Below are 26,430 nucleotides of genomic sequence, written 5' to 3' on the forward strand. Positions count from 1 at the left end.
TATACACGTTATAATATAATATATATTATACATATATATATATATATGATGTAGTTTTTATACACTTAAAGGACTTGTATCTTTGGCTTCCATTAAGTCTTCTCCTCTGCATGTCTAGGCTGATGCACCTTCTTTTTTTTTAATTTTTAAAATAATTACATTTATTTATTTATTGACTGCACCACATAGCATGTGGGATCTTGGTTTCTTGGCCAGAGACTGAACGCAAGCTCCCTGCACTGGAAGGCAGAGTCTTAACTGGACCACTGGAGAATTCCTGATGCAGCTTCTAATCGAGACATTTTATTTTGATGATAAAACAGGGCTTCCCAGGTGGCACTAGTGGTAAAGAACCTGCCTGCTAATGCAAGAGATGTAAGAGATTTCTATCTCTGGATTGGGGAGATGCTCTGAAGGAGGGCATGACAACCCACTCCAGTATTCTTGCCTGGAGAATCCCATGGACAGAGGAGTCTGGTGGCCTACAGTTCATGGAGTCGCAAAGAGTTGGACACAACTGAAGCGACTTAGCACACACTCATGCATTTTGTTGATAAAACCACCACCATTTTATTATACTCAGATTCTGTGGGCTAGGGATGGAGACAGGGTGCAATATGGATGACCTGCCTCTGCTCCACAATGTCTGGGGCTCATTGTCTAGAAGCCAAAGAGCATCACTTCCACTTCTTTCATTGATCAAAGTAGTCTCAAGGAAATCTAACTTCCAGTCTTGATAGAAGGTACATAAAGAGCATTTGTGACTACTTTTAAAAATATACAAAAGCTCTCACTCAACACTGGTGGGGTGAAGAATGAATCAGCAAATGAACTGTGGTGTCTCTAGGCAGATAGTCTCAGGGATCAGCCAGTGACAACCTCGCCCTGCAGAATTCCTCCTTCCACAGGGTAAAACAGAAAAACATGATTTTTTCATCCTGACTGGATTCAAGGGTTCTTCCCACCACTCACTGTCTCCTCTGCTTCCTGTTCTGGACTGTAGCATAGCACCCTCATCCTTAGTGTGGCAAAGGTGTATCTGAACCCACTGTTCTCTTTGTCCACAAATACACTGTGCTTGCATGCTCAGTCGCCTAATTCATGTCCAAATCTTTGCGACCCCGTGGACTGTGGCCCACCAGGCTCCTCTCTCCATGGGATTTCCCAAGCAAGAATACTGGAGTGGGTTGCCGTGCTCTCCTCAAGGGCATCTTCCCAACCCAGGGAATCGAACCTGTGTCTCTTGCATCTCCTGAACTGCTAGGTGGATTCTTTACCACTGAGCCACTGGGGATGCCCACAAATATACCTGCTACCAGCAATTGAGGAGTAAAGTCAGGGAAGTGAAAAAGAAGCTGACATTTGGGTCTTGGGCTGAGGGAGGTTCCACACCGTCCTCGCATTCAAGCCTCACAGCATGCGATGGACTATATCATACCTTTTTGGACCTCAGTTTTAATGCAGGCTGAGATGGAGCTTTGCTCAGTGGTGAAGAATCCGCCTGCCAGTGCAGGAGATCCAAGAGATGCAGGTTTGATCGCTGGGTCAGGAAGATCCCCTGAAGAAAAAAATGGCAACCCACTCCATAATTTGAAGTGTCTGTATATACTTCTTACCAAACTTACCCTTATAACCAAGTGTTTTAGCCAAGTTTTGCAAATTTATACATGAATAATTTGTTTCATCTTCCTTCAGTTCTTCAGCATCTTCTGTAGATGCAGATGATAATGTGCCATGAAATTATCAAAAGAGGGACTTCTCTGGTGGTTCAGTGGTTAAGACTTCGCCTTCCAGTGCAGGAAATGCAGGTTTGATCCCTGGTCAGGGAGCTAAGATCCGACAGGCCACAATGAACAGTTCGAATGCCTCAACTAAAAAAGATCCTGCATGAAAGATCCTGTGTGCCTCAGGGCCAAAACATAAAATAGAAGCAATAGCGCAACAGATTCAATAAAGACTTTAAAATGGTCCACACCAAAATATATATATATATATTAGAAAAACAAATTATCAAAAGACGTCAGGCAGAGAGCTGAGCAGGAAATGAGCAAAGGACTGGTTAATTCATTGACTGATTTCCTAGACCCTGCAGGGTCCACAGTGGATCTACATTTTTGATCATGTAAGTAAAATCATGGACACCTGTACCTCTTTTCAAGTCTCCCTGGACATGTTGCTGACTCTGGCATCTTTCATTTCAGGAATGACTATACCTGAAGAAGATGCCGATGTGGGACAAGGCAGTAAATATTGCCTAGTGGCAATTGGACGACTCCAGGTAAGAAGGAAGTCACTGCCTTTTTAATCTCCAAGGATGGCTTGCTATTGCAGCGAGCAAGAGTCTGTGGTCTGGATGACTTTTTCCATCTCCCGTGTCCTTAGCATTGTTGGGTTCTGTGTCTCACCTTATGGGAGAAGATGAGGCTGAATCTGGGAGAAGAATGGGGGAACTGTGACCTGCGAGCGGCAGAGTTCTCACTTCAATGAGAGTCTGTGTCAGCCCATCCTGATATGCACCAGTTATTGCAAAGTTGAGCTCTGCTCACATCACACCCGTTTTTGTTGTTGTTTTTTTTAATTGAAGTATAGTGAATTATGCTAAAGCTGAAACTCCAGTACTTTGGCCACCTCATTCGAAGAGTTGACTCATTGGAAAAGACTCTGATGCTGGGAGGGGTTGGGGGCAAGAGGAGAAGGGGACGACAGAGGATGAGATGGCTGGATGGCATCACTGACTCGATGGACATGAGTCTCAGTGAACTCCGGGAGTTGGTGATGGACAGGGAGACCTGGCGTGCTGCGATTCATGGGGTCGCACAGAGTCGGACACGACTGAGCGACTGATCTGATCTGATCTGATAGTGAATTAACAATTTCATGTTTTTTTCTGCTATACAGCAAAGTGAATCAGCTCTATGTATAGAAATATCCCCTCTTCTTTAGGTTTCCTTCCCGTCACCACAGAGCACTGAGTAGACTTCCTTTTGCTGGACAGTAGGTTCTCATTCAGTTCAGTTCAGTTCAGTCGCTGAGTCGTGTCCTACTCTTTGTGACCCCATGAATCGCAGCACACCAGGCCTCCCTGTCCATCACCATCTCTTAGAGTTCACGCAAACTCACGTCCATCGAGTCGGTGATGCCATCCAGCCATCTCATCCTCTGTCGTCCCCTTCTCCTCCTGCCCCCAATCTCTCCCAGCATCAGAGTCTTTTCCAATGAGTCAACTCTTGGCATAAGGTGGCTATTTTATACATAGTATTGGGCTTCCCAGGTGGTTGAGAACCCGGCTGCCAATGAGGGAGACACAAGAGATGTGGGTTTGATCCCTGGGTGGAGAAGATCTCCTGGAGGAGGGCATGGCAACCCACTCCAATATTCTTGCCTGGAGAATCCCATGGTCAGAGGATCCTGGTGGGCTATAGTCCATAGGGTCGTAAAGAGTCAGACACAACTGAAGCGATTTAGCACATCAGTAATATATATATGTCAATCCCAATTTCTCAGTGCATTCCACCCTACTTGGTGTCCATAAGTTTGTTGTTTACTTCTGTCTCTATTTCTGTTTTGCAAATAAGTTCATCTGTACCACTTTTCTGGATTCTACATATTTGTTTTTTCAGTCGCTAAGTCGTGTCCAACTCTTTGTGACTGCAGGGACTGCAGTGCACCAGGCTCCTCTGTCCTTCATCGTCTCTCAGAGTTTGTTCAAATTCATAGAGTTGCTGATGCTGTCCAACCATCTTATCCTCTACTGCCCTCTTCTCCTCCTGCCCTCAGCCTTTCTCAGCATCAGGGTCTTTCCAATGAGTTGACTCTTTGCATCAGGTGGCCACAGTATTGGAGCTTCAGCTTCAGCATCAGTCTTTCCAATGGGTATTCAGGGTTGATTTCCTTTAGGATTGACTGGTTGGATCTCCTTGCTGTCCTAGAGATTCTCAAGAGTCTTCTCCAGCACCACAGTTCGAAAGCATCCACATATAAATGATATTGTATATATTTTTCTAATTCTTTTCCATTGTAGGTTATTACAAGATACAGAATATAGTTCCCTGTACTGTATATACTGTCAGTCCTTGTTGTTTCGCACCCATGTCTAGTCACTGTGAGTGTTTCCCTGTGGTCTGCAGGATAAAGCACCCACTCACCTTACAACCCCGTCTCCTCCCTCCCCTCTCCCATGCCCTATTCCCAAACTACATCATCCACTTTCCACAAGCCTGCCATGCACATGCCCACCATTGTGGACATCCACAGGCTGTTACTTCTGCCTGTTGTTAAAGGAGGCTCCTTAAACAGGAGACCTCCTTCTCCTCTTGTTTACTTCTGTTTCCTCATCCTTCAAGATCCAGTGAAACGACTCCCTTGTCTGCTTAGTCAAAATGAATCACTCGCCTCCCTACTCACCCAGCATCGAGTTTGTATGTCAGTTAAGTTTCTTTGCTGTTTTCATATAGTTAGTTGAGGGTAAGGCCCTTCCTTGCAGACTCCTCAAGGGCAGGAAATGTGTCTTTTTCATCTTTTGAGAATTAGATATTCTGAATAATGTATTAATGCATAAATCCCACTGGCTTGATGGCTGGCGCACCCAGTAGCCACTAAGTCTTTCTTCCTGTGGCATTGAGGGCCTTCCAGTTACTGATGGTGAGGCCGTAGTAGATGTAGTTCAGAGAACACTGATACTGCATGTCTGTGGCTTCCTGGATCTCACTGTTTTCAGACAGATGAATAAGCTTTTTCATTAACACATGATAAGCATTGTTTATTCCTTGCAAACAGGGGAAGAAAGAATACTTGGGTGAATTCAGTTCACAAATGTAGAATTTCCAAACAGTATAATCACTGCCTTAGACTCGTTTGGGCTTCCTTGGTGGCTCAGTGGTAAAGAATCCGCCTGCCAATGCAGGAGAAGCGGGTTCAATCCCTGGTCCCGGAAGATCCCATGGAGAAGGAAATGGCTACCCGCTCCAGTATTCTTGCCTGGGAAATCCCATGGACAGAAGAGCATGGTGGACTCCAGTCCATGGGGTCACAAAAGAAGCTCAGAAATGTAGAGAAAGTGGTCCACTGTTCCAGTTAGTCCAAGGTATGACCAAGGCAGTTTCAAACATTTTATTTATTTTTTAAATTAATTTTAAATCCCTTGGACTGCAAGGAGATCCAACCAGTCCATCCTAAAGGAGATCAGTCCTGGGTGTTCATTGGAAGGACTGATGCTAAAGCTGAAACTCCAATACTTTGGCCACCTCATGCGAAGAGTTGACTCATTGGAAAAGACTCTGATGCTGGAAGGGATTGGGGGCAGGAGAAGAAGGGGACGACAGAGGATGAGATGGCTGGATGGCATCACTGACTTGATGGACATGAGTTTGAGTGAACTCCGGGTGTTGGTGATGGACAGGGAGGCCTGGTGTGCTGCGATTCATGGGGTCGCAGAGTTGGACATGACTGAGCAACTGAACTGATAGTTGCTTTCAGGTAACGTTGTGTTAGTTTTGCTGTACAGCAAAGTGAATCAGCTACACATATATTCCTTTTTAGATTTCCTTACCATTTAGGTCATCACAGAGCAGTGAGTATCATTTCCTGTGCTGTACAGTTCTCATTAGTTATCTATTTTATACATAGTATGAATAGGGTATAAGTGTCAGTCCCAATCTCCCAATCCATCCCACTCTCCCTTCCCTGTTTTGGTGTCCGAATGTTTGTTCTCTACATCTGTGTCTCTATTTCTGTTTTTCCAGCAAGCACATCTGTACCATTTTTCTAGATTCTACAGATAAACGATATTATATAGTATTTGTTCTTCTCTTTCTGACTTACTTCACTCTGTATAAGTCTCTAGGTTCATCCACCTGCCTAAATGGCACAATTTCATTCCTTTTTACGGCTGAGTAATATTTTGTTGTATACATGTACCATATCTTCTTTATTCATTCCTATGCTAATGGACATTTAGCTTCCATGTCCCAGCTATTATAAATAGTGCTGCAGTGGCCATTGGGATGCCTGTATCTTTTTAAAAAATTTATTTTAATTGGAGGCTAATTACAATTATTGTAGTAGTTTTTGCCACACATTCACATGAATCAGCCATGGGTGTACATGTGTTCCCCATCCTGACCCTCCCTCCCCATCCCATCCCTCAGGGTCATCTCAGTGCACCAGCCCTGAGCACCCTGTCTCATGCATCAAACCTGGACTGGCGATCTATTTCACATATGATAATATTCATGTTTCAATGCTATTCTCTCAAATCATCCCACCCTAGCCTTCTCCCACAGAGTCCAAAAGACTGTTCTTTACATTTGTGTCTCTTTTGCTGTCTCACATATAGGGTCATCATTACACCATCTTTCTAAATTCCATATATATGTGTTAATATACTGTATTGGTGTTTTTCTTTCTCACTTACTTCACTCTCTATAATAGGCTCCAGTTTCATCCACCTCATTAAAACTGATTCAAATGCATTCTTTTTAATAGCTGAGTAATAGTCCATTGTGTATATGTACCACAGCTTTCTTATTCATTCGTCTATCGATGGACATCTAGGTTGCTTCCATGTCCTGGCTATTATAAACAGTGCTGGGATGAACATTGGGGTACATGGGTCTCTTTCAATTCTGGTTTCCTTGGTGTGTATGCCCGGAAGTGGGATTGGTGGGTCATATGGCAGTTCTATTTCCAGTTTTTTAAGGAATCTCCACACTGTTCTCCATAGTGGCTGTACTAGTTTGCATTCCCACCAGCAGTGTAAGAGGGTTCCCTTTTCTCCACACCCTCTCCAGCATTTATTGTTTGTAGACTTTTGGATAGCAGCCATTCTGACTGGCGTGAGATGGTACCTCATTGTAGTTTTGATTTGCATTTCTCTGATGAGTGGTGTTGAACATCTTTTCATGTGTTTGTTAGCCATCTGTATGTCTTCTTTGGAGAAATATCTGTTTAGTTCTTTGGCCCATTTTTTGATTGGGTCATTTATTTTTCTGGAATTGAGCTGCAGGAGTTGCTTGTATATTTTTGATGATAATTCTTTGTCAGTTGCTTCATTTGCTATTATTTGCTCCCATTCTGAAGGCTGTCTTTTCACCTTGCTTATAGTTTCCTTCGTTGTGCAAAATCTTTTAAGTTTAATTAGGTCCCATTTGTTTATTTTTGCTTTTATTTCCATTACTCTGGGAGGTGGGTCATAGAGGATCCTGCTATGATTTATGTCAGAGAGTGTTTTGCCTATGTTTTCCTCTAGGAGTTTTATAGTTTCTGGTCTTACATTTAGATCTTTAATCCATTTTGAGTTTATTTTTGTGTATGGTGTTAGAAAGTGTTCTAGTTTCATTCTTTGACAAGTGGTTGACCAGTTTTCCCAGCACCACTTGTTAAAAAGATTTTCTTTTCTCCATTGTATATTCTTGCCTCCTTTGTCAAAGATAAGGTTTCCGTAGGTGTGTGAATTTATCTCTGGGCTTTCTATATTGTTCCATTGATCTATGTTTCTGTCTTTGTGCCAGTACCATACTGTCTTGATGACTGTTTCTTTGTAGTATAGTCTGAAGTCAGGCAGGTTGATTCCTCCAGTTCCATTCTTCTTTCTCAAGATTGCTTTGGCTATTTGAGGTGTTTTGTATTTCCATACAAATTGTGAAATTATTTGTTCTAGTTCTCTGAAAAATACTGTTAGTAGCTTGATAGGTATTACATTAAATCTATAGATAGCTTTGAGTAGTATATTCATTTTCACTATATTGATTCTTCTGATCCCTGATATTTCTCCATCTATTTGTGTCATCTTTGATTTCATTCATCAGTGTTTTATAGTTTTCTGTATATACGTCTTTTGTTTCTTTAGGTAGATTTATTCCTAAGTATTTTATTCTTTTCGTTGCAATGGTGAATGGAATTGTTTCTTTACTTTCTCTTTCTGTTTTCTCATTGTTAGTGTATAGGAATGCAAGGGATTTCTGTGTGTTAATTTTATATCCTGAGACTTTACTGTATTCATTGATTAGCTATAGTAATTTTCTGGTGGAGTCTTTAGGGTTTGCAAATGGTGGAGAGTTTTACTTCTTCTTTTCCAATCTGGATTCCTTTTCTTTCTTTCTCTTCTCTGATTGCCGTGGCTAAAACTTCCAAAACTATGTTGAATAGTAGTGGTACAAGTGGGCATCCTTGTTTTGTTCCTGACCTTAGGGGAAATGCTTTCAATTTTTCACCATTGAGGATAATGTTTGCTGTGGGTTTATCATATATGGCTTTTATTATGTTGAGGTATGTTCCTTCTATGCCTGCTTTCTGGAGGATTTTTATCATAAATGGATGTTGAATTTTGTCAAAGGCTTTCTCTGCATCTGTTGAGATAATCATATGGTTTTTAATCTTTCAATTTGTTAATGCATTGTATCACATTGGTTGATTTGTGAATATCGAAGAATCCTTGCATCCCTGGGATAAAGTCCACTTGGGCATGATGTGTGATCTTTTTAGTATGTTGTTGGATTCTGTTTGCTAGAATTTTAAGGATTTTTGCATCTATGTTCATCAGTGATATTGGCCTGTACTTTTCTTTTTTTGTGGCATCTTTGTCTGGTTTTGATATTAGGTGATTGTGGCCTCATAGAATGAGTTTGGAAGTTTACCTTCCTCTGCAATTTTCTGCAAGAGTTTGAGTAGGATAGGTGTTAGCTCTTCTCTAAACTTTTGGTAGAATTCAGCTGTGAAGCTATCAGGTCCTGGGCTTTTGTTTGTTGGAAGATTTCTGATTACAGTTTCAATTTCTGTGCTTGTGATGGGTCTGTTAAGATTTTCTATTTCTTCCTGGTTCAGTTTTGGGAAGTTTTACTTTTCTAAGAATTTGTCCGTTTCTTCCAAGTTGTCCATTTTATTGGCATATTGTTGCTGATAGTAGTCTCTTATGATCCTTTGTATTTCTGTGTTGTCTGTTGTGATTTCTCCATTTTCATTTCTAATTTTGTTGATTTGATCCTTCTCCCTTTTTTTCTTGATGAGTCTGGCTAATGGTTTGTCTATTTTATTTATCTTCTCAAAGAGAACCGGCTTTTAGCTTTGTTGATTTTGGCTATGATCTACTTTTTTTCTTTTGCATTTATTTCTGCCCTAATTTTTATGATTTCTTTCCTTCTACTGACCCTGGGGTGCTTCATTTCTTCCTTTTCTAGTGCTTTAGGTGTAGAGTTATGTTATTTATTTGATTTCTTTCCTGTTTCTTGAGGTAGGCTTGTATTGCTATGAACCTTCCCCTTGATGTGATGTGATGTGATGTGAAGTCGCTCAGTCGTGTCCGACTCTTTGCAACCCCGTGGACTGTAGCCCACCAGGCTCCTCCGTCCATGGGATTCTCCAGGCAAGAATACTGGAGTGGGTGGCCATTTCTGAATCCCATAAGTTTGGGGCTGTGTTTTCATTTTCATTCGTTTCTATGCATATTTTTGTTTCTTTTTTGATTTCTTCTGTGATTTGTTGGTTACTCAGAAATGTGTTGTTTAGCCTCCTTATGTTTGTATTTTTAATAGTTTTTTTCCTGTTCAGTTCAGTTCAGTCACTCAGTCATGTCCGACTCTTTGTGACCCCATGAATTACAGCACGCCAGGCCTCCCTGTCCATCACCAACTCCTGGAGTTCACTCAAACTCATGTCCATCGAGTCTGTGATGCCGTCCAGCCATCCCATCCTCTGTCATCCCCTTCTCCTCCTGCCCCCAGTCCCTCCCAGCATCAGGGTCTTTTCCAATGAGTCAACTCTTCGCATGAGGTGGCCAAAGTATTGGAGTTTCAGCTTTAGCATCAGTCCTTCCAAGGAGCACCCAGGACTGACCTCCTTTAGAATGGACTGGTTGAATCTCCTTGCAGTCCAAGGGACTCTCAAGAGTCTTCTCCAACACCACAGTTCAAAAGCATCAATTCTTTGGTGCTCAGCTTTCTTCACAGTCCAACTCTCACGTCCATACATGACCACTGGAAAAGCCATAGCCTTGACTAGATGGACCTTTGTTGGCAAAGTAATGTCTCTTCTTTTTAATATGCTATCTAGGTTGGTCATAACTTTCCTTACAAACAGTAAGCATCTTTTAATTTCATGGCTGCCGTCTCCATCTGCAGTGATTTGGGAGCCCAAAAAAATAAAGTCTGACACTGTTTCCCCATCTATTTCCCATGAAGTGATGGGACCAGATGCCATGATCTTCGTTTTCTGAATGTTGAGCTTTAAGCCAACTTTTTCACTCTCCTCTTTCACTTTCGTCAAGAGGCTTTTTAGTTCCTCTTCACTTTCTGCCATAAGAGTGGTATCATCTGCATATCTGAGGTTATTTATATTTCTCCCAGCAACCTTGATTCCAGCTTGTGCTTCTTCCAGCCCAGAGTTTCCTGTAGTTGACATCTAATCTTACTGCATTGTGATCAGAAAAGATGCTTGAGATGATTTCAACTTTTATGAATTTACCAAGGCTAGATTTATGGCCCAGGATGTGATCTATCCTGGAGAAAGTTCCGTGTGAACTTGAGAAAAAGGTGAAATTCATTGTTTTAGGGTGAAATGTCCTATAGATATCAATTAGGTCTAACTGGTCCATTGTATCATTTAAAGTTTGTGTTTCCTTGCTAATTTTCTGTTTAGTTGATCTATCCATAGGTGTGAGTGGGGTATTAAAGTCTCCCACTATTATTGTGTTACTGTTAATTTCCCCTTTCATACTTGTTAGCATTTTCCTTACATATTGTGGTGCTCCTATGTTGAGTGCATATATATTTATAATTGTTATATCTTCTTCTTTGATTGATCCTTTGATCATTATGTAGTGTCCTTCTTTGTCTCTTTTCACGGCCTTTATTTCAAAGTCTATTTTATCTGATATGAGTATTGCTACTCCTGCTTTCTTTTGGTCTCCATTTGCGTGAAATATCTTTTTCCAGCCCTTCACTTTCAGTCTGTATGTGTCCCTTGGTTTGAGGTGGGTCTCTTGTAGACAGCATATATAGGGGTCTTGTTTTTGTATCCATTCAGCCAGTCTTTGTCTTTTGGTTGGGGCATTCAACCCATTTACATTTAAGGTAATTATTGATAAATATGATCCTGTTGCCATTTGTTTTGTTGTTTTGGGTTCGAGCTTATAAACCTTTCCTGGGTTTCCTGTCTAGAGAAGATCCTTTAGTATTTGTTGATGAGCTGGTTTGGTGGTGCTGAATTCTCTCAGCTTTTGCTTGTCTGTAAAGCTTTTGATTTCTCCTTCATATTTGAATGAGATCCTTGCTGGGTACAGTAATCGGGGCTGTAGGTTTTTCTCTTTCATCACTTTAAGTATGTCCTGCCATTCCCTTCTGGCCTGAAGAGTTTCTATTGAAAGATCAGCTGTTATCCTTATGGGGATCCCCTTGTAAGTTATTTGTTGTTTTTCCCTTGCTGCTTTTAATATTTGTTCTTTGTGTTTGATCTTTGTTAATTTGATTAATATGTGTCTTGGGGTGTTTCGCCTTGGGTTTATCCTGTTTGGGACTCTCTGGGTTTCTTGGACTTGGGTGGCTATTTCCTTCCCCATTTTAGGGAAGTTTTCAACTATTATCTCCTCAAGTTATTTTCTCATGGACTTTCTTTTTGTCTTCTTCTTCTGGGACTCCTAAGATTCAAATGCTGGAGTGTTTAACATTGTCCCAGAGGTCTCTGAGGTTGTCCTCATTTCTTTTAATTATTTTTTTTCTTCTTCTCTGCTTCATTTATTTCCACCATTCTATATTCCACTTCACTTATCCTGTCTTCTGCCTCAATTATTCTACTGTTGGTTCCCTCCAGAGTGCTTTTGATCTCAGTTATTGTATTATTCATTATTGATTGACTCTTTTTTATTTCTTCTAGGTCCTTGTTAAACTTTTTTTGCATCTTCTCAATCCTTGTCTCTAGACTATTTATCTGTAACTCCATTTTGTTTTCAAGATTTTGGATCATTTTTATTATCATTATTCTGAATTCTTTTTCAGGTAGACTCCCTATCTCCTCCTCTTCTGTTTGGTTTGGTGGGCTTTTATCATGTCCCTTTACCTGCTGAATATTTCTCTGCCTTTTCATCTTGTTTAGGTTGCTGTGTTTGGGATGGCCTTTCTATATGCTGGAAGTTTGTGGTTCCTCTTTATTGTGGAGGTTCCTCCCTGTGGGTGGGGTTGGACGAGTGGCTTGTCAAGGCTTCCTGGTTAGGGAAGCTTGCGTTGGTGTTCCAGTGGGTGGAGCTGGATCTCTTTTCTCTGGAGTGCAGTGAAGTGTCCAGTAGTGAGTGTTGAGGTAGTCAATGGGTTTGGTGTGACTTTTGGCTGTCTGTATTTTTGTGCTCAGGGTTAAGTTCCTGTGTTGTTGGAGAGTTAGCTTGGTATGTCTTGCTCTGAAACTTGTTGGCTCTTGGGTAGAACTTGGTTTCAGTGTAGGTATAGAGGCTTTTGGATGAGCTCTTGTTGATAAATGTTTCCTGGAGTCAGGAGTTTTCTGGTGTTCTCAAGTTTTGGATTTAAGCTTCCTGCCTCTGGCTTTAGTTATTCTTACAGTAACCTCAAGACTTCTCCATCCATATAGCACCAATGACAAAACATCTAGGTTAATGGTGAAAAGATTTTCCACAGTGAGGGACACCCAGAGAGGTTCACAGAGTTACGTAGAGAAGAGAAGAGGGAGGAGGGTGATAGAGGTGACCAGGAGGAGAAGAGGGGGAATCAAAATGGGCGAGAGCAATCTAGCCAGTAATTAATTCCCTATTTGCTCTCCACTGTATGTATCTTTTGAATTATGGTTTTCTCAGGGTATATGCCCAGGAGTGGGATTCCTGGGTCATACGGTAGTTTTATTTTTAGTTTTTTTTAAGGAACCTCCCTACTGTTCGCACCAATTTACATTCCCACCAACAATGTAGGAGGGTTCCCTTTTCTCCACACCCTCTCCTGCATTTATTGTCAAACATTTTGAACTCATTGTACTCATGACCTGGAAGGATCTGTGAAATTAAATCCACGTGGATTGTTCTCTAACTCAGTCTCCATCACTGCCTCTGTCTCTATTAAAACTGCCTCCCTGTGGATTTCTCCATTCCAGGTGACCAGCTCTCCTGTGTGCATGGACATGAGTGGGATGTCGGTGCCCACAGAATTCTTATCACGGCATAACTCTGATGGGATCATCACATTTGTGGACCCAAGATGCATCAGTGTGATTGGCTACCAGCCTCAGGTAGGTGGTTTTGAGCTCATGGAGTAGGCTAGAGATTTAGTTTTATTTAAAATGCACCTGGGCTTCCCTGGTGGCTCAGATGGTAAAGAATCTGCCTGCAATGCAGGACACCTGGGTTCAATCCCTCGGTTAGGAAGATCCCCTGGAGAAGGGCATGGCAACCCAATCCAATATTCTTCCCTGGAGAATCCCATGGAGAGGAGCCTGGCAGGCAATAGACCATGGGGTCACAAAGAGTCAGACACGACTGATCGATTAACAGTTTCACTTTTAAAATGCACCTACCTCATTTGTTCAAGATATAATACAGTGATGATACAGGGAAACACAGCATAAAAATCCATCTCCTTGCCTGGGTAATGGCCTTCCAAAGCAAAAAAGGTTATTGTGTGCAACTACACTGCTTAAAATTAACTCTCCATTTTTTGTGCTAACCATTTTGTTTAATCTCGCTCTAGATTTTTCTCAAACTAGAATTAAGATGTTCTATGAAAAAGAGACTCTCTTATCAATTAATTTTGATGAATACCAAACAGGAAATCTCCTTAGAAACTTTAACATTATATTCATGTGAAAGACCCTGAAATGTCTTAAAGATGTTCCCTGAATTTTGTCTCACCATTTGTTTCTCAAATGTATATGGATCCTCTTTTTACAGGAGGCACATTTTCAAGGTCTTTTTTTTAAGAAAGTGGAAAAATACAAAAGTCACAAGAAATACCAAAAGTCAGGAGAGTTTGTTCCAAATTAAGATAAACCAAAGAGATAAAATAACAGTATGCAAGGTAAAAGCCTTCCTTGGGTCCTCAGCCTGAAGACATATAGCTATAAAGGACAACTGCGAGACAAGTGAGGAAATGTTAATATGTTAGGTGATTTTATCAAATTGATCTTTTAAGGTATAATATGGTACATTATGGATTTGTAAGAAAATGTCATTTATATGGGGCTTCCCTGCTAGCACAGATGCTAAAAATTCTGCCTGCAATGCAGGAGGCCCTGGTTCAATTCCCTGGGTCAGGAAGATCCCCTGGAGAAGGGAATAGCAATCTACTCTACTGTTCTTGCCTAGAAAATTCAAAAAAAAAAAAAAGAAAAGAAAATTCCATGAACAGACCATGGGGTCGCAAAGAGACACGTATTTCATATATGAGGAGTGTCGTGATTCCTACTAATTGTTTTCAAATGATTCAACAAAAAATTAAATATATAAATATATTTTAAATGTATTTTAAAATAAGATATATATAAATATATTTTAGATATATTTGTGCATAGGTATGATATTTCATTTGTATTTACTTTTTATGTTTCACTTATACATTTATATTTGCATATATGTGAAAGAAAGAGAAAAATGCAAATGTGGCAAAATACTGACAGTGGATGAATCCAGTTAAAACGACCCACAGGTGTGAATTACACTACCCTTTCAACTTTTCTGTAGATTTAAATTTCTTCCAATATAAAAAGCATTTGAACAAAAAAGAAAGAAGAAAAAGAATCTTTGTTCTGAGAAACAGAGTTTGGGTGACATTGATGGTTTTTTTTTTTAATTACATGTCTATTTTATAACTAGAAACAGACCAAATTGAAATATGGGAACCATTCATCGAATTCTTCATCTCTAGACTGATGTAAACCTCAGAATACTGGGATGGAATGAAGGGGGAAATTAATCTCTTTCCAAATTCACTGTGACCTCTGATGACTTCTGTTTCCAGCCAGATTCATTTATCCGCCGGTCACCTTCCATGGGCATCTGGATCTAGGTGTTTCTTGGCACAGATAAGACTCCTTTCCCCTGTCAGTGTCAGCACCCACTGAGGCCATTTGCTGATTTGGGTTCTGATCGATGACTTTGTTGAAACTCTTTGCTGCTGAAGATACTTCCAACTGGACCAGTTTCCTATAACCCATTTGCTTTTGGACGGTTTCTCTCATTCCAGTTGGTTTCATTGCAAAACACTTTTGTTTGGGGTTAACGCTGGGTCCTTTGAATAAAACATAGATGAACGAAGGTAGGTAGTCAACAGACTTAACAAGTTTAGTTATTTTATGATAACTGCTTTTCTCCAGGCACAAGAGAGCTGCAATTCCCCCAGTTTAAACGATTCCAGGTTTCATAGGCTACACATCCATCTTCATGCAACCACTTGTGTTCCTTTCATGTTTATTAAAATGTTTATTAGAGCTCGCCTGTACATTCTGCCTTTCCAAGGCAAACAGAAATAAAATTGCATTCTGAAGCTGCTGCTCTAGTGCCTTAGCAAAATTAGAAGTCAGTACTGAACATGCCAGAGGCACTGAGGATGGAGCACCAGATGCCAGCTCCTTAATCGCTCAAGGAGAACATTTCCATCCACTTTTTCCCCCTTATGATGGTGTGAGCTAAAGGAGATGAGTTGAAGGGGATGTATGTGAACACTCTTGTCTAACAGTGATATAGAAACAATGAAATGTGGAGTTGGGGAGTATTAAAGCTTGTCTCTCTCTCTTTAGGATCTTCTAGGAAAGGACATTTTGGAGTTCTGCCACTCTGAGGATCAGAGCCATCTTCGGGAGAGTTTCCAGCAGGTACCATGAATGTTCATTTCCAGCTGATGTAGAAGCCGGGTACACGTGGATGTGGTCCTTCCATTTGCCAGGCAGGCAGCAGGGACCCCCTCTCCAAGGCATCAGAGGGCCCCTGGAATGAAGGAGCTCGCAGTCCAGTGGGGAGGGCAGACCATCAGTAAGGAATTTCCATGTCTTGAGAGAAGAGCAAAGGAGGACAAGATTGACAGGGTGAGCAACAGTCTTTAAGGGGAGGCAACAATCAGGATGGGTCTTAACAGATGAGCAGAGAAGAAATGACAGAACATTCTAGACAAGGGGCCAGCATCAGAGATGCAAAGAAGAGCACAGCCTGTTGGGAGAGTTTTAAGTAGTTCCTCATGGCTAGAGCGACACTGGCCGGCTTGTAGGGAGGAGGTGGGCAGTGGTCAAAGAAGAGGCCAGATTCTGAAGGGCCTCATATGTTATCACCGGGAACTTAAAATCTCTCCTGAATCGTTTAAGTGAGAATTCCCTTGAGGATTTGAAGTGGAGCGATGTTTTTGAAAAACCGTTTTGGCAGCCCAGGTATGTGGAAGAGACAAGGATGCGAAATAAATGGAACAAAAGACAAATCAGAAGGCTGCTTCGGTTGCCCTAGTGATGAGACCAGAACTGGGGCAGGAGCAGCAGAGGAGGTGGTTGCTGGGTAGCGATGCTGACAATGTGAATAGAGACAGTGAAGGAGAGAGAAGGACTGAGGGTGACCGTGGAGGTCTGAGAGAAAGGCCACTGTGCTCACTGCATCCAGAGCATCGTTAGAATTAGATGCTGTTTACTGAGCACCTACTGTGTTCCAGGCAGTGTGGAAACCCCTTTTGCACACACTGCTTTCCTGAAACTTCACAACAGTCACAGGAGTGGGTGTGATTATCCTCGTGCTTCAGGCGAGTCATGTGAAGCTTCGTGAAGGAATTCCATAAGGTCAGGTGGGTGGGGAGTGACAGGAGCAGGACTGTCACTGCGGACCTGCCCCCTCTTGAGCCCGGGTCCACCTGGGAGGAGAGAGAGAGCCAGTTCCTCGAAGGGTTCCAAGGACTCGCTTCAGCCCCTGCAGGGAAAAGGATGGGTGATGTTACAGAAGAAGGGCCTTTGAATTGCTTTTTAAGAGGGAATCATGGTTTGTCATTCATCTGAGAGAATAAGTCCTTGACATTCTGCTTTGCAAGTGGTTCAGAATGAGTGCCTCCGACACTGAGCTCTCCTGTGAAAGGCATGGAGCTGTCTGCATGCACAGACCTAGGGCTCCAGTTACACCACACCTGTGCGTGCAGATCACATGACCTGACGTGTGCCCTGCTGCTCTGTTCTTCCCAAATATCACCAGCTCCTGGTTACCTTTCCACCTGTTAGACTGCTTTGTAGTCCATCCTTCATCTCTGCCTACATCTCCTTCTCCCTAGTATCCAGGTGATTTTACCTACTGGATGAGTTCAGTCCAGATCATCACCTCCGAATGTGCAGATACCTAGACCACATCTGCACTTGAGTGCCCATGAACCTTCCAACACAGTGCTCCACTCTCTTCTCACAGCCCCCAGTCTCCTTTGTACCACTGGTCTTCTGGATACAAAGGTCAGAAACCAAGAAAAAGTCTTCACTGTTCCCTTGATCTCCCATATCCTGCCCAATCGGTCCTCCTGACTCCAGCCCCCTTCAAAAGACACCAGTAACCTGCCCTCTTCTCCCTCTCTTGTTCTTACTGACCTTGCCCAGGCCATGTATTTTGAGTTTTGCAACAGCTTCCTTGGGCTTTCCAGGTGGCTCAGTGGCAAAGAATCTGCCTGCCAATGCAGGAGACATGGGTTTGATCCCTGGGTTGGAAAGATCCCCTGGAGAAGAAAATGGAAATGCACTCCAGCTGTCTTGCCTGGGAAATCCCATGGACAGAGGAGCCTGACAGGCTGTAGTCCATGGGATCACACTCAGACGTGACTTAGCAACTGAATAACAATGAACCCTTTGTCACACATATTTTATCCTGTATAATCCTCAACCCTTCACAATATCTTATCATTCCTACTTTTTGCAGTGAAAACCAGGACTCAGAGAGATTCAGTCATTTGCTCCAAGTCACACAGCAAGGTGATAACAGAACTGGAGTCAGAGCCTGCCTCCTTCTGAAGTGTCCACCTCCAACCCCAAACTCCTCACACAGACCTCTCCATCTGACAGCACCTCAGAGATTTTAAACTGCTGACACTGTCAGAACCCAGTTAGTTTGGAAAAGAAAGAGAAGGAGTAAGACATCGATCCCACCCCAGGATTCTGCTTAAGTAACCCTCGCTCTGAGAGCAGCCACCTCATTCCTGGGGCAGGAGGTGAAACCAAAACAGCCGCACCCGATAGCCGGCGGCCAGGGTGGGTCACCTGGCTCAGCAGGCAGCAACCAGCAGCCACAAGGACATGCTGGAGAGCCAGGCCAGGGCTCCTCGCCTGTGTTCTTTGGGTTCCAGCCACCAGCGGTCGGGGTGGAGGACAAATGTTGATAAAAGGAAGTGACTTATTTTTGCAAAAAGCACAGAGGAGGCTGTGTGAGTTCAGAGCAAGTCCTTGAACTCTGGATTTAAACAGACGTTTTGAACAACCCAGATGTGAGACTTTAGAGTGGGATCGCGAATTTGTGAGGAATTTGTGGTTGGTGAGATGACAGCATGCCAGACGGGGCCCCGATGGGGTGGAGATCCCGAGTCTGCTCTGGACTCTGATGCCCTCTCTAGATCCCAGGTGACCTGGATGTCAGATGGAAGAGTGGGACCCAGGGAGATTAAGGCAGGCTCCTCCTTCTCTCTGTTTAGATGTCTTCCACAGTGATGATGGTGGTGGTGGTGGTGATGAGTAAAGGTGTTTGCAGGAACAGCTGGGCTGGGCTGGCTTTATACCTGGCCTTGGTGGTCTCAGGTACTAGCATCATACCTGAATAAAGCACAGGTGAATGCACCAGCCTGGTCTCCAGGCCTGGACTGTGACACCCCCACTGCCTTACATGCGTGGTCCCACCCACATAGCACCTTAGGTCTCCCCGCCCCCAGACATGTGCTCATCTGCGCCCTCTGCCCCAGGGAAACCCTCTCCAAAGCTTTGTTATTGTTCAGTCACTCGGTCGTGTCCGACTCTTTGCAGCCCCATGGACTGCAGCATGCCAGGCTTCCCTGTCCTTCACCATCCCCCAGAGTTTGCTCAAACTCATGTCCATGGAGTCGGTGATGCCATCCAACCATCTCATCCTCTGTCACCTACTTCTCCTGCTCTCAATCTTTCCCAGCATCAAGAGTCTTTCCCAATGAGTCAGTTCTTCGCATCAGGGGGCCAGAGTACTGGAGTTTCAGTTTCAGCCAGAGCTTTACCAGCCAGCATGTCACCCAAACCCACCTCCCTCCAGGACCCTTTCTGGATCCTGAGAAAGCCTGCCCTTGACTTCTTGGTAACCCATGGCACCTGATCGTATGTTTCTGTTGTAGTGATTGCTCTCCAAGTTACAATTACCCATGTGCCTGCCCCTCCTGTGCTGGTGAGAGGCTCTCTGGGGATGATACGATGGTTCTGTCTCAGCTCTAGCGAGTTGGGGAAAGACAGAGGTCAGGTAGACGTGGGGTTCCTTCCTGCCTCTGCTCCTCCTCAGTCATGAGGCTTTGGCAGGAGAGTTCCCTATTTTCGTTGTTGTTGTTCAGTCGCTCTGTCATGTCCAACTCCTTGCGACCCCATGAACTACATACAGCACACCAGGCTTCCCCATCCTTCACTATCTCCCTTAGTTTGCTCAGACTCATGTCCATTGAGTCGACAATGCCATTCAAGTGCCCTGTGTTATATCTTTTTTAGTTCTCTAATACTTCGGAGATACTTGGCCAGATGCAGTGGAAGCTAATTGCTTCTTGGGACTTTCCTGGTGGTCCCGTGGTTAAGACTCTGAGCTTCCAATGTGTGGGACCCGGGTTTCATCCCTAGTCAGGGAACTAGATCTCACATGCCACAACTAAGACCCAGCACAGTCCAATAAATAAATAAAAAGAAACTAACCTTTCCTTTCATGGTGCCCAATGGGCAGAATCAGATTTCTATCCCATGTGAATGGGATGAATGGGGCTCTTTTCATTTCCAAGTTGAAGACAGCAGGCCTTTAATTTTGAGATTAACCTCCTCTGTCACAAGGCTTTGGCAGGAGAGTTCCCTCCTTTGTGGCTCAGCTTCCAGATACACCAGGCACTTGTGAGGACCACAGGAGGTGACTTGCACAAGATATTTGTAGGTCAGCCCCCGGCAGGTACAAGTCTGGGCTCCCTCCCGCCCTTGGTCTTTACCCATGGCTCCAGGGGCCAAGGGGCTTCCTTGGTGGCTCAGATGGTATAAAGAATCTGCCTGCAATGCAGAAGATGCAGGTTCAATCCCTGAGTCAGGAAGATCCCCTAGAGAAGGAAATGGCAACCCACTCCAATATTCTTGCCTGGAGAATCCCATGGACAGAGGAACTTGGTGGGCTACAGTCCATGGGGTCACAAAGAGTTGGACATGACTGAGCGACTAACGGCAGGGGCTGAGCTCGCACACAGGCGGTGCCTGAGAGTGTGTGTTCCATGGAGTTAAAAAATTTCACACATCTCAGGCATCCTGGTTGGAGGAAGCAGGAAAAGGCACCATCCTCAAGCTTCAGAACACAGTAGACATGGTCTCACCATGGGGGCGCTGCCTGCATCCCAGGTGCTTTGTGCAGACTCAGAGAACCCCCGGAAAACGGCCCTGAAGGGCACATGGCCTTGACCTCTGGCCAGCTTCCTGTTGAGGCTGTAGTTTTGCTAGCGGGCACCCCTGGGCATCCTGGCCTGGCCTCACCCCACAACATTGATATGTTGAGTCAGCTCAGGAAATGTGCTTGAGGCACCTACTCTCTGCCGGGTCCTGGGCTGATGGTGCATGCTCTTGGTGACCATGGGGTCCGTGACCCTAGCTGCTGCTGACATTCAACCAGAATAAAGTACAGGTGCCTAGGGTTAGGGGGCAAGGACCTGGGTCCCAGTTCTTATCTCTGGCATTGTGATCTGCAGTCAGGAGGCTGGTTGCTTCCCAGCCCCAGGATCTGGGATGCGCAGACCAGAAGGGGGTGCTCCTGTTCCCCTTGCTTTGTCCTGGAGACATCATCACACCCAGTCCTGGACCCACCAGCCATCTGTATCCTTTCTCCTTCTTTCCTGATTCAGCTGAGAACTGCCCCTGGTGTCATCTTCTGCACCCACACCGTGCCATCTAGTCTTGGCATCTTGGGGTTTCTACGTGGGATAGGTTCTGTGTGTGCATAAAGCTGGAAAGCCAGCTGTGTGTCCCCTGAAACATACTCGTGGTTTGGAAATAAGATTTCGGTTCCTGTCCCAGCTTTTCTACCCAAGTCGTCTGATCTCGGGCAACTTATTTTATTTCTGTGATGCTCAGCATTATCTTTGTAAATAGTAAAAGCCCACCTCTTCAAGTTCCTGTGAGGGATTACATTGAGAAGTATCTTGGAAACTGTACTGCAACATAAAAGTCATAATAGAGGAGCTTCCCTGGCAGTCCAGTGGTTAAGATTCCCACTTCAGGGGGCAAAGTTTCCATCCCTGGTCAGGGGACTAAAATCTTGTATGCCTCATTGAGGGGGCCACAAAAAAGTAATAATAGATAGTGCATAGAAATTTGTTATTTTATTGTATCTCCTCCCAGAGAGTATATTTAATCCAATCTGCAATGTTAAATGGAGTTTAAGAATTTCTTAACGTGAAGCATGAAGAAATAAACCCACGAGTACAACGTCACTACGTACCTGAGTTAACTGCATCCGGGGCATGGGCACCAAACTCAGAGTGCCCTGGTAGCCAAGGCAAAAAGGGAAACCCTCCAGCTTATAGAGTTTTCATGGTCTGATTTCTAAAAGCTAAAATGTTCTGATATAAAATGGGCTTTGAAGGGGTGGGTGGAACAAATTGGGAGAGGAGCATTGACATATATCCACTATCATGTGTAAAATAGCTAGTTAATGGGAAGGTGCTGATTAGCACAGGGAGCCCAGCTTGCGGCTCTGTGATGACCTAGACAGGTGGGATGGGGAGTGAGAGGGAGGGAGGCTCAAGAGGGGACGGGATATATGTTTATGTAGAGCTGGTTCACGTTGTTGTACAGCAGAAACTAACACAACATTGTAAAGCAATTATACGCCAGTATTTTAAAAAGGGCATTGACTAATTGGTTTCTCACTGGGGGGTGACAGAACGACCCAAGTGCAGTGTCCCTTCTCAAGGGGGAGTGGACCGAGCTTTCCCTGAGGGTGACCGCCCTCCCTCCATGCCTGTCTGTGGCCATGATGCTCCTGTCCTGGGCTCCCGCTGGCCCCCGCCAAGCCTGCACTGCCTGCTGCCTCCCCGCTCCGTCTGGCACCTTCCTTCCTCCCGCTGACTTCCTTCTCCAAATGTTTGCTCAGGTGGTGAAGCTGAAAGGCCAAGTGCTGTCGGTCATGTATCGGTTCCGCACTAAGAACCGCGAGTGGGTGTTGATCCGCACCAGCAGCTTCACCTTCCAGAACCCGTATTCCGACGAGATAGAGTACATCATCTGCACCAACACTAACGTCAAGTAAGTACTCACCCGCCCCTCCCCAGGTCCCAGCCTGCTTGTGTTCTGTGACGCTCTCCTCCCTGCAGGCTCTGGCTCTGCCGGCAGCTGCAGATCCCTGCAGGAGACTAAGGAGCAGGACGAGGCAACACTGGCCCCTCTTCACTATCTCCTCCCGGGTCCCCCTTCTCAAGGCTTTCCTGACTGGGAGCCCTCAGTGCTGACTGATGACCCTGGTGGTACTCCCTCTCCATCACACGGTTGGTCAGTTCAAGATGCTCTGGTTTCCATGATCTTCTCCTCCCCGAGTGCAGAACCCAGCAGAGTGGAGCTGGGGGCTTCCTTGGGGCTCTCTGCTGTGCCAGCTGAGTGAGGCTGAGCCTCTTGGCAGTTCTGGGGCATGGGGGGCAGGCGGCACAGCGGGTGAGTACCTCAGGGTCACAGGGCTTCTTGGCTGTCTGGTCACTGACGCAGTCCTCTGAGATCCCTGCTGGCTTTGCTGCTGTACCCTACATGTGTTAACACACAGACCTGAGCTCCGATCATGGCCCCTGATTCCCTGCTGTGTGACCTTGACTGTGTCCCTTCATCTCTCAGCCTTCATTCCCCATTGGTGGAAGGGGTGATAACAACTGTCTCTCAGGTTCCCCGGAAGGTTTGATGAGGTCGGGCTTCTAGATACAGGCAGGTCATGCCTCCTCTCTGGACTTATTTTTGAGGAAATATCAGCAATCCAAAGAACCAACATGGACAAAGGCAAAATGATGTCCACATGCATGGGAGCACGTGGAAGCCGTGCCCAGTGTTGGGGTAGGGGGCACAGTCTGCAGGGCGTGAGACGAGCTTACATGGTGGAAACCGTGCCCATGCGTCCGCGTGTCTCCGGTCAGCAGCACTGCTGCCCTCCACTTTCCCAGGTTCCACACTAAGCTGTGGAGTCTGTCCCCACCCTGGCCACCTCCCTGTCCTCATCTATGATAGCCCCCCCTCCCCAGACACCAGCACCTCCAGGCCATCACGTGAGTGACCTCCTGGCTTGCCCAGAGCTCTCCATTGCCATCCCTGGCTCCCTGAGTTTGGCGGTTCCCCTCTGGGTCCCCGGAAGCAGCCTCCTTTCTAGCACCACCCTGAGTGTCTCGGCTTTGGCTCTGCTGCTGGACCACAAGGCGCAGAGCTGGACAGATGGGTCCACACAAGACCCCTCAGAGGACCGGTGACCTGGGCTTCAGTCCCAGCTCCCACCTGGGCAAGTCACCTGCTCTTTCAAAGCCTCAGTTGCTCATCTGTAAAATGGGGAGAATGACGGACCCCACCCACCTGCCCACCCTTGGATCCTCAGTGTGGATGGTGCTTTTGCATCTCTCTGGTGGAGCAGCAGCCCTGGGCAGTGAGATGGGGGGTCTCCAGTGATCATTACTGATTTGATGGAGGCAGCTACATCCTCCCTGCCACGTGGCGCAGCTGCACGGCAGTTTCTTGGCTGTTCTCTGCCAGTTCCACCAGATTGACTAAGCATGCATTGCTTCTAACTCTGAGCACATTGTATTGTCTTCCAGCGAACAGGGAAGCCAGGGGCCGTCTGTGTGAACCCCTCCTTGTTCATGTGGGTCTGTCTAGTACCCTCCTCTCCTGCTCTGCTGGCTTCCAGCCAGGGCGAGGCCACCCCCTCCAGGACCAAGCCCTCCACTTTCCTTCTTCTAGCTCCTGGTGCATCCTGTCTCCCATGGGCTGGTACTCATCCAGTTGAGCTGCAGGTTTCCTCCGGAGGCCCTCACCTGGGGACATGCCTCCTGATCTTAGAAAACCCCTCTGTTGCCACCCTCCTTGCTTCCCTCCCTGCCCTGCCACGTGTTTGTATTGGACGCTCTCGCTCTTCATCTCCCCTTGACCCCCGAGAACCTGGTGTGGTACCAACTCTGCTAACTTGCTCTCCCAGAAGCCACCAGGGACCCTCGTCAATAACCCGTTCTCACTGGTCATTTTTCCCTAACTGTCAGGGCATCTCCTCTCTCTTTACATCTTACCCCTTGACTCACCTGATGCTCTGATTCTTCTTACACCTCCTTCTCCTAGTCAAGACTTTCTTGGTGGTAAGAATAGCAGGAGTAAATCTAGTTAAGTTGTAGATCCACTAATGCAAAAAGGTAACTTTTTTTTCTTTTGCTTGGCCTGTGCCATGTGGGATCTTAGTTCCCTGACCAGGATTGAACCCGCACCCCCTTGACCACAGTGGAAGCATAGAGTCTTAACCACTGGACCACCAGGGAAGCCCCATATCTTTATTATTTTTTAATATCTGACTTTGTCTAGTCACTGCTTGGTAAACTCCAGTGAAGGAGTTTTTGCTTCCCACTCTTCCCAACTTGGGCAGGAGAGGGAGCAGAGTGGTGCCTGTTAGTGCTGGGCCTGTGTCCTGCCCTGGCCTTGGAGAAAATGATGAAGCTTGAGAAACAGGAGGAAGAGTGAGATACGCAGCATGTAGAATCTCGAAGCTCCTTCTTTGTTCAGCAGCTGGGGGTGTAGAAGTGAGACACAGGCCAGACCTGCAGGGGCTTCTAGGAGGAAGTAACAGGTGGGCTCATTGGCCTGAAGCTGGGGTTGGGCAGCAGGAGCCCCAGGGAATAAGGCTGAAACGAACAAGAGAGCAGGTCTGCTCAGCATCTGTTCAAATTGCAGCTCATCTGCAGGCTCACCTCGCCTGTCCCAGCCCCACCAGCTACCTGTGCCCAAAGCTATGGAGATGGGCCAGCCTACCACCATGCCAGGCCATGGGCAGCATCCTAGAACGTCCACGGTTTTGATGCCAACATATTAACCAGCTTTTAGTGATAGCTACCTCCTCTTATGATCCTGCCCCTCCTCTCTTCTGTTCACCCTGTCTGCCTTCCTCCCCACACCTGGGCTCTCTCCTGGTCCTCCCTCTGTGTGTGTGATGCCTGGTGTCCATGGCCTGATCCAGGGAACCTCGGAGGGTGTGGTGCAAACAGCCCGCCTGTCAATGAAGCCACTTACATGCAGGCTGCACTCAGCAGTAGAGAGCAGGATCCCAGGTTGGGGATCGGTAGAGTCCTCTGGATTTGGGGCAGAAGAACAGACTGAAGCTGCCCCTTTGGGGGTTTTGGTTGTTTTATATTTATGACTATTCTTTTGTTTGTTTCACTGCATCGTCATTGCTCTGCACGGGCTTTCTTTAGTTGTGGTGTGCAGGCTTCTTATTACAGCGGCTTCTCTTGTTGCAGAGCATGAGCTCCAGAACTTGAGCTTCAGTAGTTGTGGCGCACAGGCTTAGGTGCCCCGAGGCATGTGAGATCTTCCCAGACCCCTGTCCTGGGATCGAAACCATGTCCCCTGCATTGGCAAGTGGATTCTTAACCACTGGACCACCAGGGAAGTCCTCCCCATGCTTCATTCACTTCCAACATGAATACAAGCTTCAGCACTCACAGTTGCATGCTTTGTTGTGATGCAACACAATGGATGGTCACTGAGCATCGTGCCAGGCGTCCAGTACTCTCAGGATGCCTCTGCTCTGGTCCCTGCCACCCCAGGTGTCTCCCATTGCATGGAGAGCGTGAGAAGTGAGTGGCAGGAGGGAAGGAACGCAGGAGGGAGTAAAAGGCCACAAGGAGGGCGCATGGGAGGCAGAGAATCAACAATTTACACGCAGGGCCTCTGAGAACGCATCCCTGGCAGGTAGTGTCACAGGGAGGCCTGGAAGGAAAGGAAAGCTCCCTCCTCCTAAAAGCAGCCACAGGCAGAGGCTCTGACCTATTTTCCTGGAAGTCAGGCATCATGGACAAAACAGAACACTCTGTCCCGGGGATGTCCTTACATCTCTTCTCAGAACGATCACTGCCCGCAGCTCACTGAGATTGGACGGAGTGAGGAGCCACCCCACACACGGACTCACAGCAGAGGCTGAACTAGTGTCTGCTGGCTTTTAAGGGCCTCTGGGTGAGGATGTAGCAAATGTTGCCTGTGGACAGCAGAGGGCAGTGACAGCCATCATGTGAACAGTCCGGCTTCCAGTTTATACCTGACTGT

General features: G+C 45.6%; 1 protein-coding gene across 1 annotated transcript in view; it reads left to right on the forward strand.

Moving 5' to 3' along the window:
- Positions 1-26,430, forward strand: part of ARNT2 (aryl hydrocarbon receptor nuclear translocator 2) — a 151,258-nt gene that overhangs the window by 97,517 nt on the left and 27,311 nt on the right. The window contains exons 8-11 of the mRNA XM_055556223.1: positions 2,202-2,278; positions 13,081-13,215; positions 15,718-15,792; positions 22,256-22,407. Of these exons, the coding sequence (XP_055412198.1) occupies positions 2,202-2,278; positions 13,081-13,215; positions 15,718-15,792; positions 22,256-22,407 (439 nt within the window). The remainder of the gene's footprint in view (positions 1-2,201; positions 2,279-13,080; positions 13,216-15,717; positions 15,793-22,255; positions 22,408-26,430) is intronic.

The sequence above is a fragment of the Bubalus kerabau genome, chromosome 19 (genome assembly GCF_029407905.1).
Source record: "Bubalus kerabau isolate K-KA32 ecotype Philippines breed swamp buffalo chromosome 19, PCC_UOA_SB_1v2, whole genome shotgun sequence".
NCBI lineage: Eukaryota > Metazoa > Chordata > Mammalia > Artiodactyla > Bovidae > Bubalus > Bubalus kerabau.